Genomic DNA, 21826 nt, shown 5'->3' on the forward strand with positions numbered 1-21826 from the left:
CATTTTTTAATAGTTAAACGTTGGTGTAAGTGTCCCCACACTTACAAGCAGGTGTCATGAATAATAAGATACCTGTCAGCTGTCCATCAGTCAGTCTGTACATACATCATACTTTAGGAGGAAGGCAGTTAGGGGCCATAACTCTTCTATATGATAAAAGACTCATAAAGGCAGAACTAGGTTTATGATACAGTGTAAACACGAAATTACTTAAGAATGAATGGTTCCTGGTTGCTGCAGTGGATATTTAAAATTTGTTGAAAAATGGCAATAACTATCTAAATTAGACCCAAAAACTTTTAAATAACAAATCTACCATTAGTAAGCAATACATCTACCGGGGTACCAAGTGGCTTCATATTATATGAAAGGGTTTCAGAGTTATAGTATGTACAAAAGGTTGAGTAGACATACAGACTGACAGAAAAGGGGAGTACTCTACGGCTCCAACGTGTAGATGGATGAACCCTAATTATTTTTGGCTCCATCCCCAACAATCCATTTAAAGTTTAAAATACATTAACAGTGTTGAATACTTTAAAAAGAAATCTATATATTCAAGAATGAAAGACAGACAGAAAATGTGTTACAAGAACAGGAGTCAACAACTTTTTCATCTTTCCACTGTTATTGTATATATGATCAAAAGTTTGTCACAGAAATAGATTCATGACACTAGTAATTTCAAGTAGTTATCAGTTGATTTCATTTATTGTTTAGAGTCAGATTACTGTAATTGTTGCTAGAGTAATCTAAAAATAATACTTTTATTTTCAGACTTTGTGGATCAGTACAATGGAAAATTCTATGTTGGAGTCAGTGCTTTTGTCAAAGTCCAACTCAAGGTACCTAAAAAATGCTACATTATATTATGAGTTAGGTCATGACTGACAACTAAGATTTGGTACCATCCTAAACACGTCCAGATTTTGTACCATCCTAAACACGTCCAGATTTTGTGACGTAACTTTGTAGTTTTACATCTTTGATGTGGCATTCTTATTTTAATATCATTAATACCTGTTGCTATTGTATGGCTAGTACTTTTCCAGGTGGAAAATACCCCAACTGAATGACAAAAATTTCATCCTCCAATCTGGGTGAACCAGTAGCTTCCAGAATACTGGATCACCCCTGCAGAAGAACCCCACATATTTTGAGCATGTCTGCTGGTGCTCTATATTATTTTTTAGGTCACTATGTTGTAATGTTCAATGTCACTCACATAAAGGTTTACATCTGCTTCATGGGCAAATGAGCAAATTATTAATTGTCTCGAGTGCTATGTTCTTCTTAAATGTTAGGATTATCAGACATAATTTTTCTCCATTTTTAAAGCGGAATTCTGCTTTTCTCCTGACTTCAGTCAGATTTTTCTTGATATAGTCTGTTGTTTTATATCTGTCCAGTCCCATTCTGCAATGACCCTTGTAAATTATTTGTTCCATATATTTGTTAGCACACAACTCTCGTAAAGAGTATTCTGATTTGTCAAAGGTTTAAATTCATCCAGTGAATCTTCGTGTAATGGCAACTGATGGCAATGTAACAAAGAAGCATGCTTGCAAAGCTTGGCATCCCGAGTTGTTGAGAGAGAGCATGACATGAAAAGTTTAAATAAATGTTTAAAAAATGTATGGCAATGGGAAAGGCTGGAGCAAAAATTTGACAGAAATATAGTTGGTCAGTTTATAAGAAAACTGAACACTAGAGTAACTGGCATTTGTGACCTCTGCAAGAAAGATCTGAATTACAGTAATTGCAGTTGGAATAGTTTGGAACAGCACCTACAAAAGAAGCTGCATACAGAAAAATCAAAGCTCAGAAGGCATCTGGATAAAGTGCAGTTAATTACTATAAGAAGAAAGATGACAAAAATAAATGTTAAAGAAATCTTTCCCAAAGCCACAAAAAGAGTTCGACTGGCATATCAACAGGTTGTGTCCATTGGAGAAAAAGACAAGTGAATGTATGTGATTATTTGTATACAGTTGATGTACTTGAGTGTTTATTTTACAGATTTGTTATGAAAAGAGAGAAGTAGAACATATTTGCTGCAGAAATTGACAAATTATTGTGACAGTTACGATGTGAACACTGACATGCACATGAAATAACTTAAGCATCAATAGTATTGGAGAACAAATTCATGTGATTATAGACATTGTGAAATTATTAAAGTAAAGTTGAACATTTTTGGTAAGTTTATTAGTTTTTCAAATGATTATTTTGGTTTATTTTATGATCAAAAGTTGCACCAGGAGCAGTTTTTATGAGCATAAAATACATATTTGTACCCCTGGCTCGGGGACACTGCCCTTTGAGACCCACTTGGGGCATGACCCCTGAATCCCCCTTTTAAAAAAATTATGGAAGACCAAAGTCATGTCTGGATTATACCCTAATAAACTTCTATCACCTTTTTTATATATAGCTTTCTTAAGAGTTATTTTAGACATTTATTCTGTACCCATGTCATAATTTTTGATATTTTAATTTGTCCACGTTATACCTTCTCAGGGTGTTAGTATTTCAGACTTGGTGGGGTTTTTCTAACAACAATTTTAAAGCAGCAAAGTGTAGGTATTTTATTAAAATTTCTTTATTGTTGCATTCTGCAGTCTGTGGACTCACCTACCAGTTATTTTATTCACCTTACCTCTATCCTGAATTGTGATGTATTTATGCTAGGTAAGCAGGTCACAAACCACTTCTTTATTTTATCTCTCATGCTTAGTTATCAGACTCGGGTTCTTTTTCCATTTTAGTTTCAGATATTCTTCCTTAAAATAAAATTCCCTTATAGCATCTATAACCTACTTATACTGTGCTCAGTCCCTACATGTTTTTAAGTCTGTTGACTTATTTTATTGCTTGTTTCTTCCTGAAAGTGTAATGTTGCTTCCTTTTTAACATTTAATCTTAGTGAAACACCTATGTAAGGTAGCTTTTCACTGAATAAATTATGTTAGCATAGACTTAGTCCATGCTTTACCTGGTGTATATTAATTTAGCAGTTTTGTGTGTAACAAATCTTCCTTTCAGCATCTTTATTTCAGGAATATACTCTAAGCAAAGTGTGGTTAAGTGTGGCATAGGAAACCCCCCTTAAACAAAGTTCACTAGTTTATCCTGCATATGCTGTGCTAGGACAGATGGCTGCCCCTTCTGTAGCCTATGGTCTAGCAAGATATGGGATCTCGCAGAGAGTAGATGAACCTACCCAGTGAGGAAGAAGGCATCTTCAACTAAAGCGGAGCTTTCTGATTCTGAGTTCTCTTTCCGAGTCCCATCATCATCTCCAACACCCCCATACTGTCTGAAGCAGCACCCTATTAGTCCCAGGGGCCTATTGTCATTGATATGACCATATCCCCTGACAAGAGTAGGGCTCAGATCTAAGTTTATCAAATTTGGGGATGGAGTTTCCTGCAGATCTGAATCACCTGTTGAGTCCTATTAAGGGCAATCAAGTAGTCCTTTCCAACACTGTCAAATTTTCAAAAGGCCTTGCCATTAGGATGGATTCTCATTTAGCAGTCCTAATTACCGTATTTCATGTAATTTTTCATACACGAACAAATAATTATTAATTTCATTGCACGAAAGATTATATGTAAAATAAATAGTTATCATTTTATGGTACTGACCATGTACAAAAAATAAAGGGATTGTACCTGAACAAGTTCTATGCAACACATGCTACTCGACAACCTAACGGTACAAACATACAAAGTATACGTATATATTCTGTTTCATTCTGCTCTCAACTCAAGAATCAAATTACAATAAAAATAACAGTACTCAGAAATATTTTTGTTGTTATTAGTGAATGAGAGAGAGAGGATTATGTCTCAGTGTGCAAGCTTGTCTGCATTTATAGTATATGTATCTCTTATGTTGTGTAATGTTGGCAAAATGATTATGATGGTTTGAACATGTATTAGTTATGGGTATTATTCATTGTTAAATTGTATGCAATGATATGAGTCCACATTGTCATGAAATTAAGTGCAACTTGCATTCTTACAGCAACAATAATCTCATTATCAAATTGCAACAAAAAAAAGTACCTGAAATCATGTTTTAGTTAATGCACATGAGTGTGTGTTTATGTGTGTGTGTGTGAGAGAGAGAGAGAGAGAAAACAAAATTTGGTCAGTGTACAAGACCGTATTTATTCAGGGCAGTTTTTATTTGTAGCTTTTGCAAAGAGAAATAAAGACTATTTTCAGTTACCTGACGATTGTGATAATCCTCATGTGTTATGACACTACTATATTCCATTATCAATAAACACCGCTAAATCAACAATTCATTCTTGTAATTATTACGATGTACATTGTCACAACAACCACATGGCTATGCAGTGTCATTTACATGCTTAGTGCTTTGATTATTCCAGCTGAAACCAGATTGAGGGCAAAAATCGACAGAAGAGGTCAAATCAGCAAGACTGCCAGTAGGGAAATTAGGCTGCCAGTAGGGAAATGAAAATCTGTCAATATGCTAATGAAGCCATTGTCCATACAGCAGATGTTATAAGGACAAGCAATCATACACATTACTTGTTATTTGAACTCACCAATAAAGATAACAATAGAAGGGTATATCATTGAATAGATTTACAATCAAATGTTAATTATATCCAAATAAATAGAGTACAAGCATGACTATAATGAAACAATTAGACCAGTTGACCAATGTACTGAGATATAATTTTTGTTGGATAAGAAAACATCAAAGGGCTTCCGAACTCATTTTAAACTGCACGTGGTGTTTTGTTATGGTGATGGACTTAATAAGGAGAACTAATTAACAATAATACTTAAAGGTATGTTCTGTGAAGCCCTCTGACCATTTGTTCATGAACACCAGTAGATATTGTAATGGCAATAAGAGAGCTTATGCATCAATCTTTGTATTTTCTCACCAATGATTATTAATTTTTGTGAAAACAAAATGGCAATACGGTATTTTCGATCTTTTTTGCAAACGTAAATCTTCTTAGTAGAACTTTTATGTCCGATAATTTAATGGACTTTTCTAAAAATGCAAAGTGAAATGTATCAAAAACTATGATACATTTAAATATTTATAAGTTAACAACTGGATTGTGTACGAACAATTAAAGGGTACAAAAAATACATGAAATACGGTAAGTATTTCAAATTACAAAGACCAGTGTCTTGCAATCTAATGACTAAATGGAATCTCTCTTGTGTTTTGTGGTTTCTAAATACCCCCCCCCCCCTTTTAACCTTGGATAAAGCTTCTTTTGAGAACCTTATCCTCAAGATGGTTTTCTTGCTCACCTTGGCATCTGCGAGACAAAGAAGCAAGCTTCATGTCCTATCCATAGAGCAGGGCTGTATCAGGTTCAGTAGGAACCATGAGTCAGTTTCACTCCTTTGCCAACCAGATTTTTTAAAACAAAAATTCATTTCCTTCAGTTGCTCCACTTCCAGTTGAGATACCCTGTCTTAGCCATATCTGCGCTGTGATGACATATATAGACTTTTATGTCCAGTTAGGGTTGTATGATTTTACTTGGCAGCCTCTAAAGAGAGAGGGAAGAGTAGGAAGAATCTTTTCCTCCCCATTTCTAGGTGATTACATAAACTGTAAAGAGAGCATACCAGTCCCTTAGTAACAAGAACCTGTCTTTTGTATAAAAAAGTAAAGCCCATGAGGTCCAAGCTGCTTCATGGGTTTATTACTTTTGCCAGATTCCCACATCCTGCCCTGCACTGATGCCCCCACTACGTTAGTCTGCTAACTCAAAATAATGAAGAGTGCAATCACTCTTGCACAATATGTGTAGGGTTATCCTGCAGGGGTGATCCAGCTTTTGGGAAGCTTGTTCACCCTAATGTGAAAACAAAATTTGTGTCATTTGGTTTTGGTAAGTATTGCATCATTGACATTAGTCACAAACACACACACACTACACTTGAGTATCAAACACTAGTAATTACCACATAGTACTATTTATTAAAATTATGTAATGTTGAAATACATTTTATGTAATCAAATTAATTAAAATGTAAGTAGATAAAAATATGCTTGCATGTTTCAAAGCTTTGTTGTTGTTGTTGTTGTTGTAGGGTTTAACACCATTTTTCAGCACACGATAGGCTATACATGGTGGCCAGTATTATTGGTGGAGAAAGAACCCAGGAAAACCCCAGAAAGAACCACCGACCCACGAGAAGCTACTGGCAAGCTTTCTCACATATCCACATTAGCCGAATCCGAGACTCGAACCCACACAGACAGAGGTGAGATGGCAGTGATCCTTAACGAAGAGCGCTTTAGACCATTCAGCCACTCGGGGCCCCTTCAAAGCTCTTTTATGTATTATTTTGAAATTTCTCTTTTGGTTTTATCTGAGGAATCATATCACAACATGTACATTTCATTGACAGGTTGAAACTCTAGCTGATGTATTCATTTCTGGCTTCACGTGGTTATTTGGAGATGATTTAAACTCAACATTTATAAATCTAATTGTGTTATGAGTTCCTTGTATACTAGTGTACTTTAAATTTTAAAATGTGGAAAGTGCATATAAAAGGGTATGTGATAAATACAAAGCCTCATGATAGATTTGTGTCACATTATAAAATTATGGAAGACTATATACGGTACTTTTATTGAGCTGTCAGTCTTGATTTTTTCACTGTCACAAATGTTAAAGTGTCAAATAAAGTTATCTATGTCCATGTATCATTTGATAACACTGTGATCCAGTTCTGTGTTTACGTCAGCTTCTCCGTCATTGTTTGCCTTAGAGTGATGCAGCTTTGTGTGCAGATAAATCTTGGCTACAAAACCATATTGTACTGAGTAGGTCAGTATGCAGGAATAAGCAAATCCCATAGCGTATAAAATTACCCAGCATTGAGTAGGTCAGTATACAGGAATAAGCAAATCCCACAGCGTATAAAATTATCCAGCATTGAGTACGTCAGTATGCAGAAATAAGCAAAACCTACAGCCTACAAAAACCATCCAGCATTAGCAGGTCAGTATGCAGGAATCAGCAAATCCCATAGCCTACAAAAATCATCCAGCATTAGTAGGTTAGTATGCAGGAATCAGCAAATCCCATAGCCTACAAAAATCATTCAGCATTGAGTAGGTCAGTATACAGGAATAAGCAAATCCCATAGCCTACAAAAATCATCCAGCATTGAGTAGGTCAGTATACAAGAGAAAGCAAATCCCATTGCCTGACATCTGAGAAAAGTGAAATGTTTGTTGGGGTGGTAAGAATTTCTAATGTGCATGTCCAGGAAGAGTCTTTTTTTTTGTCAGTGTGATAAGTCAAGCAACTTAAGATTTTTCACTGATTGATAGCCAGAACGTAAAATCATCTATATCTGATAAATTAGTTGATTTAAAAACTAAATTAAGTAAATGTGATGAATTTCAGTAAAAGTTGTAGGCTTCCCCCCCCCAAAGTCCAAGAGACACATGCCAACCTGTGTACAGGATCTAGATCTCCTAGCCACAGTGTCACACTGAATGCTGATACTGTTGTGTATATATCTCAGCTACACATCACCTAGAGGTCACTTATTGTTACAGAGGCATGGTTTTGCAGTTCATGATTTCATGTCTTATATATTGTGAATCACAATATTTTGTCATCATTAAATTTTAATATCTTTAAATTGAACATATTAGCACCAACAACAAAAAACAAGTTAGCAAATGATCAGTTGGTACAAAAGATCTTTAGTATTTATGATCTTCCTGTTGCCCTAGCTTCTGTTCTAGAGCCATCACCAAAGTGATAGGTGTATTAGCAGCTCTTTAAAAGTCCCATGTGGTTTCCATCCCTCATTACTTCAATAATGTGTTGATGTGCAATGTCCTCAAACATGCCTTCCCCAGGGATCAGTCTCAGTTGGGAGATGGTGATGACTCGGGTCTAATTCCTAATCAAGAGCAGTCAGATCTGATCACATCTCAAAATTTCATTTATATGGGGTGGATTTGATCACCTGTTAAGGAACAGTCTGTGTTCCCCCTGAGAGACTCTCACAAATACTTGCTCTCTGAGCAAGACTGGATAACTGATGCAGGAGCAGACATAGTTCTCCTAGGAAGGCCCTCAAGTATTTATTCTTGCAAACTAGAGACTTCACAATGGCCCCATGTCTGTCTGGATCACATTAGCATCCAGGTTTCATCACCATCTGAGTTGGTGGAAATTTCAGGACAGGTTTCTAACTAGAGTTCCCATTTATTCCATGATGCTTCAAAACCTCACTCTCCATTACAAGTATACCTTAGAGTTAGGATGGGAGAAAAGTCAAGAGAGCAGTTCTGCTGGGCCAGTGGTCTTGGGGGAAAAAGTTTCTTTCAACGTGAACAGTCTAGATATGGCTGTATTTTCTAGCACTTAATGGGTGCATCAACTGCTTATGGCGTAACTGCATTGTTGTTGCTACAGACAACAAATCTGTTAAAGCATACCTCAGATGCCAAGGTGGTCCTCACTCCCCTTCTTTCTGCTTGGATGTTTAGAACCTCTTCAGCTTAGAAGGAGATTACTCTAAGAGTGTCACATTACAAGCAAAAGGAATGTTCTGGCAGACAGCTTATCCAGACAGGGCAGTAGAATGGCCTCTAAACTGGTTCGTAGCAAAGACACTTTTTCATTTGTGGGGAAGGCCAGTGGTAGACTTGTTAACATCAAAGCTGAACAACAAGCTTCCTCATCATGTCTCTCCATTGCCAGACTAGAGGGCTGAAATGTGATAAACTGTATTACTTCTATTCATTCCCACATTTCAGAATTATCCTTCAGGTTTTTCTGAGTCATGACTTTCAAGTCACAGCTCAGCTGATAGCTCACCAGTGGCCCCAGAGATCATAGTCTAGGATCTTAACCTGTTGGTTGATGATACAGGGAATTACTGTTAAAGCAAGGGTAGTTTTGTCACAGCATAGAGGGTCACTAGTGCATGGCACTCATCAGATTCTCCACCTTCATGCCTTAATTATATCTAATGGTCTATCTGCCAGACCAATTTTTTAGCCACATTATAAATGCATTGCTCAGGCTAGAAAGCAGTCAGTCTCCTAGGTTTTACATGTCTTGGCTTTTACAACAACAAAAAAGTGAAGACAAGCTTTGTAAAATTTAACAAATAATTTATTTCTCGAGAATATCAAGTAAAAAATGAGAAAAAAGAACTTATGGTTTTACGAACCAAATCCAAAAATAATCCAAGAATTAAAAAGAAGTCCTAGTGATAGAAAGTCCTGAATTAAACTGAGTTTGAATCCCAATGAAATCCAAATGGAAGACAATGATGTCATTAATAGTCACCAAAGTGCAGCACTATCAACAGTCTCGTGTTGAATCAAAGAAAATATTCCTATTTTTGAATTCTGTATCAATTTTGATAAATGTCCTTGTCCAAGGATTAAGTTAGAGCACTAGTATTTCCAGGGAAAAGAATCAACTGAATTCAAAATAATTTGAAGAAAATAAAATAATTAGCCCAAACTGGGCACAACGTAAACAACTTGACATCTCATGTGTTAAGGCATGACTGACAATTCTTTCTGAAATACATCAGTAATAAGTCTAACTAAGATGCAAAACAGATTCCCAGATGGGGGTCAGCCCTCAAGAAATGGAAGTTTGTTACATGATAAATATCATGTCATCAAGGTATGGTCTTGACTTAACATAATAATTCTTACTCTGAGAAAGAATTTTTAAAAAATTATTAAAAAAAGTTGTTTGCTAAAACTGTCACTGGTTCTGAATCCAGGTCAGAAACTAGATACAGTGTTTTGATTATTAGTTGTTTACCAATGAAAATTTTAAAAAGTCAGGTCAACTAGAACTGAACTTAATTCTTAAAAAAATCAAGTCCAATAAACAATATTACACTACAGTAGCATGTAATGGAATAAAATAAAAAAATTAAAACAGACAAGCAATTAAATTAAATCAAATATACATAACATAGGTTTGATCCCAAGTGGGATTTTTGTTGTTTATGCAATAGGAAATACATTGATCCTCTCTGTGTGTGCTTGTGTGTGTGTGTGCGTGTAAGAAGACTGCTGCTATTGCCAGCTTCTCAGTACATGGAGTTATTGAATATATCATGTTATGACCTAACACATGAGGTCTGTCATGAGAGAATGTGATTGTTGGGCAGAAATGTTGGTTTTTCAAGACAGATTCAACATTGTTTACTAAACTCTAAATGCTATGATTTCGAGAAGGTGATTTAAACTGCATTATGTAATAATAAGAGGACTGCTGACCATTACATACAGTGTGTATATAATAACAGGACTACTGACCATTACATACAGTATGTATATAATAACAGGACTACTGACCATTACATACAGTACGTATATAATAACAGGACTACTGACCATTACATACAGTATGTATATAATAACATGACTGCTGACCATTACATACAGTATGTAATAATATGAGGACTGCTGACCATTACATGCAGTATGTAATAATAACAGCACTGCTGGTCATTATATACAATAACACAGAACTGCTGACCATGACATACAATATGTAATGATAATAGGACTGCAGACCATTACATACCTGAGTTGTTCTTGATGATAGTTATGTAGTGTGGCAGAATGGTTAACTCATTTTGCATGTGTTGGCATCACAAGTACCTTTACTCCTTTCTTACAATTTTAAGCCTAAAATGCTACAACTTCACTCCCTTTTTAGTCATTTCACTCTTTATCTTCATTTTCCTGCAGGATGGAGTGTACCATGAGGATATAGGCTATGGGGTCAGTGAGGGGATGAAGTCCAAAGCTCTATCCATAGAGAAGGCCAGAAAGGAGGCGGTTACAGATGGACTGAAGAGAGCTCTCAAGTACATAACTTCCTTTTCATTTAAATACTATCACTTATATTTCTGTGTCAGTTAATATAATTTAGCATCACTAATATTTTAATCTTCCTGTTTTCATGGATTTCGTTTTTTCCCTGAACATTAATTTAAAGACTAATGAAAACTTTGCCATATATGATAAATAAGCCCTCCCTTATCTCCCTTATTATTTTATCACGTTTCATTAGTAGAGATCAACAAAACTGTTTGATCCATCACCTCCATTTCTGTAATCTGGTAGAAAATAAAATCTTTTTCACATGTTTGTTTTATTTTAACACTTTAAGAGGATTATAAAGTATTTTATATTGTTTCAGTGTACATGTATCCATACGGTATGTAGTATGTGTTACTTCCAGTCACTGCTTTCTGTCAATATATTGTGAGATAAGAAAGGATAGAGAGGAATGAGATGAAGCTTAAGTATGCATGTGTGTGTGTGTGTGTGTGTGTGTCTGTGTGTGTGTTTGTGTGTGTGTAAAGGGCATGCTTTGGTTCATATTTTCACACTCATTTTGTATTTTCACTCTTTGAGTGAAGGTGTTGTTTTTTTTATTTATTAACACTTGTGAGTTGTTAATTGATTAATTGTTCATTGTTCTTTTCATTTCACTTGAACAATGACCCATATGTAATAAGTTCAAGGCCAATTACATCATGAATGACAGTTGTCTGCACAGATTATCCATTGTCTGGAGCATGCAGTTCATTGTGTTCTGGTCAGAGGATATTTTGTCCTATAGAAGAGATGTAAAAACTGACAAAATTGTCCAATCTCACACTGAGCACTCAGAAGTTTCAAGTTTCAATAACAACAACATCATCATCATACTATATCAGAACTGGTTTGCAATATTATAGCAACACTATCTGTGTTGACCTTGATATTGTTAGCATCTGTGTTGACCTTGATATTGTTAGTGATTTTTGGGCATGCTGAAAAGTGTGGTAGTGATCATACCTAGGAGTCAAAGGCGTGAAATGCAAAAGCCATTAACAGAGCAGTGCATCTTTTTACGGCAGATGTTGTGAATGCCTTGCTAGCTTGGACTTGGTATGACAATATGCTTGTTTGACACAACTTATGATGTGTCATGCCATGACAATGAGAAGAACACCGTTTTGGTTTACATTACTGTTTGGAGGCAATTTCAAGGAAGTGAGGAGACAAATGGCTCAGGAACTGCACCTCCAACTTAAAGGAGAGATGATTGGAGATAGAAAGAAAGATGACCATTTACTGTGCAGTCATAGAATCAGTTTCAATCCTAATGAAAAGTCAGGAGGCAAAAACTCACTCTGTATAGGAGTCAGCCTTATAGAGGGTCTCATTGCCCAAGCCTCCTAACTCACTCTGTATAGGAGTCAGCCTTATAGAGGGTCTCATTGCCCAAGCCTCCTAACTCACTCTGTATAGGAGTCAGCCTTATAGAGGGTCTCATTGCCCAAGCCTCCTAACTCATGTCATTGACTCTCCACCCTGGCCAACCAGACATCCTCTGCTGGGCACCAGACTTCTTAATTTCACCTGTCTCTGAATGACGAAATGAGTGGGCTTAACAAGTCAACTCACAGTGGCTTCAGCTTTCATGTATCCAGTCCTCTTTTGTCCTCTCCGCTTATAATGGATTTTCTGTCAGTTTCAAAGAATGTCAAAATTATGTAACAGAGATATCTGGTTGTTAACATCTTTAATGAAAAAGCTGGTGGTGGAGATTGTTCAAAAACCACAGTCTCCAGGTTCTATCCCAGGCTCTTACTTCTACAAAAGCCACAGCAGGCTTAGGCAGATGATCGACCAAATCAGCCTCAACCAATACACTCTTCTGCTGAAATTCAAGATGGAGCTGACACAATCAGTACAACTTTCAATCAGAAGTGACAAGTTTGCCATCTCTATCAATCTGACTGATACACACTTTCACAGCCATATACACTTTCAGCATCACAGAAATTACTTAAATTTGCATACTGAAGGAATATTTACTAGTTTCAACCCCTTCCATTTGGAATTAACATCAGTCCATGAGTGTTTGCAGAGATTATGAACTGCAATGTCACCGTTCTGGTAGAATTCATTTGCAGTGACAGTGTCATATTTAAATGACATCTTCCACAAACATGGTAAGTTATAATCTTATCAAGGGTAGGAACAATCTCCTATCCCATTTGAATCATCTTAGTTTTGTAGTGAACTGGGAAAAATCTGTCCATCTAAGCCTTTTGTCCTTCTGGGTATGGAGTTTTTCACCAGTCTCAGTTTCATATGACTCCTCAACATTTGTCTAGTGTGGATAGTTGAACTCATAGAGTCCATTTCTAACAAAATGTGGTTTACAGTGAAAAAGCTTTTGAAATGCCTCAATTATTCATTGCAGCAGAAGATCTGATTCCACTCAACCATTTTTTCATATGACCCTTATGGTTGTTTTTACTGGCTCTATGGTGCCCCTATTCCAGTCCACTCAATCAAAAGGTCAGGATCATGAACAATGTAATATAATTCCTGCATCAGTGATGCAGCCATGGTTGGCTCATGACAGGAATTCATCTGGAAAAGACCCAACCAGACAGAAGTTACATTATAAATGGATGCCAGTAAATATGGTTGGGAACACTGTTGCCAGGGTTTTATATTGTCAGCGACAATTAGGACCTGTAGGAAATGCCACTTTAGCCTTGTGTGCTATAAACAATGTCTTTCATTTCTGGAAGGATGACATCTGTGGAGAACTCAGTGATGGGGACCTACCTCTTAAACTGGAGGAACCACACCACCCAACCTATGCATTCTGGATATGTGGTTTCTGCATTGGTGTTTCCAATTCAGTATCAGTGTACAGGTCAGACACATTCCTGGCTGAATCTTTATCAAGAAAGGGACAGGTCATTCATACTGAAAGGTCCATCAATCCATCTTTCATCAGATTTGTTCACTCTGTGGGCATTCTCTTATAGGTATATCTTTTTGCAACAAGATGTGTCATTCACTGCCCACCCTCATCTCTTCAATCCCAGATCCAGAAGCTTGTGCCATAGATGCACTTTCAAATAGTCTGGTGGGATTATTGGTCTTTTTTTACCCATCAAAACTAAAACACACAGTTCTGACTCAACTAGGAAATCAGAGAAAAAGTCAGGAGAAAGAAAAAGGAAAAGCCCTTAAATTGTGCAAATATTGATGAAATTCAGGGAAAACTGAATTTTCAGCTACCAATTGATGAAAAAAATTATGTAATTGAACTGATCGTAAGTAAATTTTATTGAGTTCTTGCCACAGATTTTGGAGGCAGCAAAACTGTTAAGCCAGTTGTGTTATAATTGCTGCATAGATCATTTGTGTACTCATCCTAAACATATATGCATAGTCAATCCTGGTGTTCAGATGATAAGGTTGGTCAAGAAGACAGATTACACTTAGTCCAGGAGTTGCAGTGGCTCAGTGGGTAGCATGCTGGATTCAAGACCAAAGTACTATGGGTTCAAATCCAACAATCAGACCAGCTTGGGTCAGCTACCATGGTGTGTCCTTGGGCATGGCACTTTACTTCAGTTGCCTTGGCACTATATAACCTACTTGTGTTGCTATGCCATCAAATACCAAAAGCAAACAAACTCCTAAGTTCACACCATATTATATTTTGTAGAAAATAAGAAGACTTATCAAGCAACACACTGTACTAATACATCTGTGTTTTGCGAATTTGGTTACAGAAAAATTATAATTTAAAGCTTATCTTCCCTATTCCAGTTTTAATATGTAAATTTACCCCAAAAGTATTATGATAAATCTGTGCTTATCATCAAAAGTAATCTTTGACAACCCCAGCTCGCCTTTGTGGTGAATTTTCTGTCTGGCCTTGCTAAAAATGTAGAAACCTACCAAGTGATGGGGTAATTTTCAATGCAGAATCCCTTCCCAATCCCAACGTATTAAGTATTAGCTATACTCTCCATGGTCAGGTTACAATGAAAGTAGATGTCAGGGAACCAACAAGACATAAGCAGGCTTTATGACAGCCACTCACCCTCTTTATCCTTACTGCCAATTTATCTCCCTGGTGGGGAGAAGGCTTGAATCTGTCATGGCAGACTGTGGAAGATCTACCATGATGTCATGTGGTTCCAACAGTAGTTCCTGGGGACTCTTTATCATGTTCAGCAGATGTACTAAGTTTTGGCCACAGCTCTTTTAGCTACAATGCAACACTTATCAACTGATCCTCAGACAAAGTGCATTGAATGCTCTTCAGTTTGAGACAGATTACAACAACGGGTCCTAATGCTGTCCATTGTGAAGACTGCAATCATTGTGGACCTGCAAGAGATGTCATTTTATGCCCCACTCAGATGACTTTCAGAAGTTGTGATTTGCCTACAGCAGGCTACAAACAACAGACTAGTTATATTTCAGAGTAAAATTGTTACTTTCATTCTCAATCTCTTGTCAACAAGAACTTCTTTGACCTCATTTTTTTCTAGATTTGGTCAACTAGGTCTGGACTCAATGTTCAAGTAAGAAGAACGTATTCCCCGGGCAAGAGATTTGAATTCAGGCAATGGTAAGTTCTATGCCTCTTTGGAGCAATCCATCTGCTAGAGTATTCATTCGCCAGCTGAATTTTGGTCCAAGTAGAAACTGAACCTTGATAATTGGACCAACTATCTCAATCGACAACCATTAGAGATTGCATCACAAAGGCACATTGAACTCACATCAGTGATGAATGGTGAACATAAACTGGAACAGAGTTCTCATTTTGTCCTAACATTATGTCTCAGACAGAAAAGCGGAACAGGTACTCAGACCTTTGTATAATTGTTTGGGATTTTCTAGAGTAGTGTCCTCAACAACAATCCAGGTTTCAGTTCAACATCTCCTAGGCTGGCTAATGTATTTACAGACTCATTTTTCTGAAAGCAGGAACTTATACAAATGGAATGGCCTTTTCATCCCTCAGTTTCGTTCTATACATGCTCGATGGAATCACCTTATGATGGACATTAGTGACTAGGTGGAAAGCCAACAGTCCCAATCTGTTTCACACCTATCCCAGGTCCAATGGCCTAGTAATTGCTCCATTTCTTGGTGGACCCATCTTCTTATAGTTCCAACATGAAGGATCATTTCTATACATTGGAATGGCCAAATGTATATATATCCAACACTTTGGATTCTGAATGTGATACAGGAACCAAAAGCATCTGAGATGTATCTTTGTACTGATTACTCTACTAAAATAGGAAATACGTGACCATCTAGATCAGTCTAGGAAGGCAATGGACTCTAATCTCAGTGGTTCACAAAACAATACAGATTCCAATGGTGACATCCATACCACAATAGCTAACTTTCTAGACACTTTGAAGAGAAATAGTTAGCACCCATCACAATTAAACTTACTGTTCCATGATCACTAGCACACTGTGCTGTCATCGGAGAGAAGATGTCGCACAAATAAAAAACCTGTCTGATCTTCTATTCATTTGGATTTCACCTGGCCAAAGGCACTGGACCCTTGCACATGTGGACTTTTCATAGGGATTAATCTGGCTGAACAAGACACCAATTTAGGAGTCTAGCTCAAAAATCATACAAGTCCTGCCTGCTCTCTACTTTGGCAGTCAGCAGGCAAAATGAGCAACACATTTCTATGTGGACCCATCTTCTACTAGTTCCAGCATGAAGGATCATTATCGTTCATGACACCGCCTGGTTGCAAGGGCATCGTTGACTTGCCTTATAAGTCCTGCTTCCTCATTTGCATTAGTTACAGTAGGCAGAATCAGCAAAATATATGTCTTATCAGTGGATCCGAAGTATATATAGTGCGAACAAGGCGGGCCAGTTTCACTCAAGATGATTCCCTCTTTCATTGCCCAGAACAGGCTCCCATCCATGAGTAACCAGACTTCTGTAATGATATCACTATCTACTCTGGACACTTCAGCTCAAGACCATCTGCAAGATCCAATATGAGCTTTGAAGTGGTATCTCAAAAATGACAAAACCATTGTATCAAGGTAAATTACACTAATTTTTACCTTTCAAACAAGAAGAGGAAGACCTTTCATGTTTGATGCGTGTGTTATTCATTCTGCATATCATGAAATAACCCCAGCTCAAATGAATTTGTTGTACATTTTGGAAAGGCAGTTTCCACAAGCATTGTATTTGACCAGAACTGTTCTCTGACCAACATTAACCAGACCATGGAATGGAGATCAGAGTCAACATTCTTCATTGTTTATCTCAGAGATCTTTCATCCCAAAGGGCTTGACTTGATCTGGCAGGACATATAGCTATGGTGCAACAGGGGACATTCTTTCTTCTTCAAAGCTGCTCACTGACAGATGGAGTCTTTTCCAGTCAGGTTATCTAGAAGCTGTCTCACATACTTTAGGGGCCGGAGATATCATCTCCATGGCAAGGGGGTGTACCTCCCTCCACTTCTTACCTATTCTCCTAAGTTATCTTGATTGGGTAACATATTTAAAGAAGAAACCAGTTTTTTCTATTAAAATTGTTCTTCAATAATAATTACCCCATCTTCACTAGCAAAGGTTCCAGTGTGTTAATTCTATCTACACCTTGGCAGATAGTTCAGATATTTCTGTGCTTCGGGTCTTAATTTCACTCAATGTTGCAGCAAGCCACTACATCCAACCAAAACCAAGTTCTTCAGGTTTGAACACTGATCCTACAAGATTGAGACAGATGGAGCACACAACTGGAATGGACTCAAATAAGCAATTTTCACCACATGTACATGTTTGTACAAATACATCCTTTCCTTCAAATACACCTATAAATGATTTCTCTCTGGTATATAGTCATACTTTCAGTGTTAAACTTACAAAGTCTCCTTTTGAAGTCAGTTGCCTCCACCATTTTCAGCAGATTTACAATGCACTGCTGATACTATTGGTTAGTTGACATTACATACTAAGAGAGACAACTCATGAAATTCAATAGATGTCACTAGGACAAAGCTCTGGTGTAGATAGGGTTAACACATCGGAACCTTGGCAAGCGAAGATATACCTACCCAATCATAATATGCATACACCCTCCAAGCCAATCTGCAGTTAAATCCATATCAAAAGTTTGCCTTCTGCTCCAGTAGTAACTGATATGTTCATGGGATTAGGCACTAATCCCTGTACCAAGGGGAGATCACCCTGTCCAACTGCCACCAAGGTAGGCAGATAACTTTTAGCTTTTTAGCTAGAAGTTTTTAACCTGTAAGGGCTGGATTTACAAGGCAGTAGTAGTTCTCCTAAGGTATTATGATTGGTTACTATTCTTGAATAAACACATTTTACTAGAAAAATTGGTTCATCAACAGCTATTCCCACAGCAGGACTGATGTTGTTGTTGTTGTTGTTGTTGTTGTAGGGTTTAACGCCATTTTTCAGCACACGATAGGCTATACATGGCGGCCAGTATTAATGGCGGAGGAAGAACCCGGGAAAACCACGGAAAGAACCACCAACCCACGAGAAGCTACTGGCAAGCTTTCTCACATACCCACGTTGGCCGAATCCGAGACTCGAACCTACGCAGACAGAGGTGAGATGGCAGTGATCCGTAACGGAGAGCGCTTTAGACCACTCGGCCACTCGGGGCCCCCACAGCAGGACTGAACCTAACCTCATGAAGAATAAAGTCATTCTATTGAATTCAAAACAGGCATTAGCCATCTCATCAGACTTTGTGGTGAGATCAGTGCCATTTCACTGAAAAAGCTTGTTGATTGACAGGAATTTGTGAATCGACAAGTTCTCCATTTTGATATAGTGTGCAGTTTGGAATAGGGAGCACATCACTTTCTCAGCTTTTTCTAATATTTTATCAGACAATGTCACCAGCTTATTGTCCTTCACTCTGTTTTCAGCTTTCACTGACCTTACATAATTACTTCATACAGTATTATCCCTGACCTTACATAATTACTTCATACAGTATGATCCCTGACCTTACATAATTACTTCATACAGTATTATCCCTGACCTTACATAATTACTTCATACAGTATGATCCCTGACCTTACATAATTACTTCATAAAGTATTATCCCTGACCTTACATAATTACTTCATACAGTATGATCCCTGACCTTATATAATTACTTCATACAGTATGATCCCTAATGCTGATTTCATAATGTTTGCAGATCCAGGTGATAGAGTTGTTTGTATGATGATGCTTTTGACATAGTTCAGAAAACATGGCATTAAGACTGCATGTCATACCTCAACCAAGGCAATATCTCTGTCCACTTTCTATTAAATGTTTCAGCTTACTTGGGTTGTTGTTTTCACCACTTGAATGTTTGCGGTTTGTCATGATAAGTAATGCTCTCTCAAACAGTAAAACTTGGACTAATATATTTTATTGTCTGGGCATATATACACTTGCCAAAAACTCACTTTAGGACAGCAAACAAACATCTTTAAGGAGACCAAACTTTGAAATTTACCACAATTTTGTTTACTAAAGGATCAATTGCCCTGCTCTGTCTCCATTTAGTTAACCATCAGTTGTATAACCCTCAGGAAGCTGAGCAGTTACAAGCTTTATTGGCAACACCTCTATTGATTAGCCAACAAAGAATCATTGTGTAAACTAGACCTTGTCACTTTTAAATTAGGTTAGTGTTTGACACCTTTATTGATAGTCTGAAAAAATTATACTTTGTTATGATATAACACACCGTTCCGGTGGCCTAGTGGTTAGAGCATCCGCCTCGGATGCGGGAGGTCGTGGGTTCGATCCCCGACCGAGTCATACCAGAGACTTACAAAAATGGTACTAACAGCTGCCTCGCTTGGCGTTCAGCATTAAGAGGTTAGTGTTAGGACTGGTCGGCCTAGTGTCAGGTTAATGTGACTGGGTGGGACATCAGGCTACATGTCTGCGGCATGATGCCCCAGTGCTAGACATCACTATAAACTGCCACACTGCAGACATCGTAGCGATATGACTGAACAATTGTTAAAGCCATGTAAAAAATCAAAATCACACATCACATATACTTTGTTATGATGATTATTTAACAGTTTAATGGATTTTCAAAATTCTAAAGATAATGTGGTATAATGATATTTGGGACATTCTAGTTTATCATTACTCATCAATACTATTAGTTAATTATCAATAAGTCATTTGATTAGTTTATCTTCACTAATCAGTACTATTAGTTAATTATCAATTAGTCATTATATTAGTTTATTATTACTCATCAGTACTATTAGTTAATTATCAATTAGTCACTATATTAGTTTATTATTACTCATCAGTACTATTAGTTAATTATCAATTAGTCACTATATTAGTTCATTATTACTCATCAATACTATTAGTTAATTATCAATAAATCATTATATTAGTTTATCTTTACTCATCAGTACTATTAAACCTTTTATCTCAGATAAATGTAAAATTAATCCACTGTGTTCCTTCCATGTTCATACAAGTTTAGTGAGGTACAATAACATAATTTTGTTGTCATCACTACAGTGAAAGAAAATAATAAATGCTTACATATGTCTTATTTTTCCATCCATTCCAGGAGTTTTGGTAATTCTTTGGGCAATTGTCTTGGAGACCGGGACTATCTCAAGTGCATCAACAGGGCACCAAAGCCTGTTAGTAATGTTACATCACAAGTTCATTGTTTAGTACCAGAATTAAATAGTTAATATTCTTTAGCTCTATGCCAATTTTTTTTAAATAAGTGCTTATCGTTTATCTGTCAGTTCATTATATGGCCATAAACTCCTGTTGTGATAAAAGAATTTGTTTTAAAAAACTTTGTTGCATTGGTTTATATCTAATATCAGTTCTATATACTTGTCTTGGTATGTGACCATAGGAAATGGGACATGGAATTAGCACCCATATATAAGCTAATGAACATGATAGTATTCAAAGTTTTTGTTCGATTTTAATTTTTGCTGTGAAGATTCATCTTGGCAAGAGTTCAGACTGCATTTACTGGTGTAATAGTTATAGCTCTTGGTCAACTTAGTACAGGAATCCCAAAGGCTTATGAAACTGTACCATTTAGTTTTTGTTTACTTTGAACCAAATTTGCTACGAAGCTTCAGCTTAACAAGATTCTGGATCATTTTGAGGACAACTCGATTTTGACCCTATTTTACCAATTTTTAGTCTTATTCAAATCAGAATGAGCGTTCAGGGTTTTGAAATCTAGCATTTACATTTTGTATTTTTTTACAATCAGATTTGCTTCAAAAATTCAGATCAGCGTGGTCTCAGATAATTTTGATGATGAGTTGACTTTGACTATTTCTTACAGAGTTTTTTGTCCTTGATTTGGGAACACTTATACATTTTTTATTTTTTATTTTATGCAAATTTGCAGTGAAGCTTTTTGCAACAAAGTCTTGGATTATCTCAGCATTGACTAGATTTACATCATCTTTATAAACGTTAATGGCCCCTGTCCAATTTAGGATAGGCATCTCATTGCATTCCCATTTTTTTGTTTGGTTTCACTCAAATTTACTCTGGAATTTTATATACAAATGGTCTCAGTTCTGATGATCAGCAGATTTTGACCATGTTTTACAGAGTTATGGCCCTTGAATACATTAGAATAGGCATCCCACTGGCTTATGAATGCTGCAGCATTCACATTATTTTTCATTTTCAACCGGATTTGATACAAAATTTCTCCTCAGCTATATATTTGGATGATGACCAGATTTGTACCACATTTTAAACATCTATGGCCTTTATTTTACCCTAGAAATGGTATCTTGCAAATTCTCTGGCATCTACCTCTTTTGTTTGATTCCAACCACAGATTCTTATCAAGATCTCAGAGAAGTTTAGCAATAAGGAGATTTTCAACTATATTTTCCATAGTTTTAGCTTTGAT

The 21826-nt window shown here is 36.8% G+C and overlaps 1 protein-coding gene across 3 annotated transcripts in view; it reads left to right on the forward strand.

Moving 5' to 3' along the window:
- LOC149788581 (uncharacterized) overlaps window positions 1-21826 on the forward strand; it is a 50422-nt gene that overhangs the window by 10638 nt on the left and 17958 nt on the right. For all 3 annotated transcript variants that reach the window (XM_089974632.1, XM_089974634.1, XM_089974633.1), the window contains exons 4-6: window positions 778-845; window positions 10780-10898; window positions 20492-20567. In XM_089974632.1, the coding sequence (XP_089830758.1) occupies window positions 778-845; window positions 10780-10898; window positions 20492-20567 (263 nt within the window). The remainder of the gene's footprint in view (window positions 1-777; window positions 846-10779; window positions 10899-20491; window positions 20568-21826) is intronic.

This window comes from Sinohyriopsis cumingii, chromosome 11 (genome assembly GCF_028554795.1).
Source record: "Sinohyriopsis cumingii isolate HCF-2022 chromosome 11, ASM2855479v2, whole genome shotgun sequence".
Taxonomy (NCBI): Eukaryota; Metazoa; Mollusca; class Bivalvia; order Unionida; family Unionidae; genus Sinohyriopsis; species Sinohyriopsis cumingii.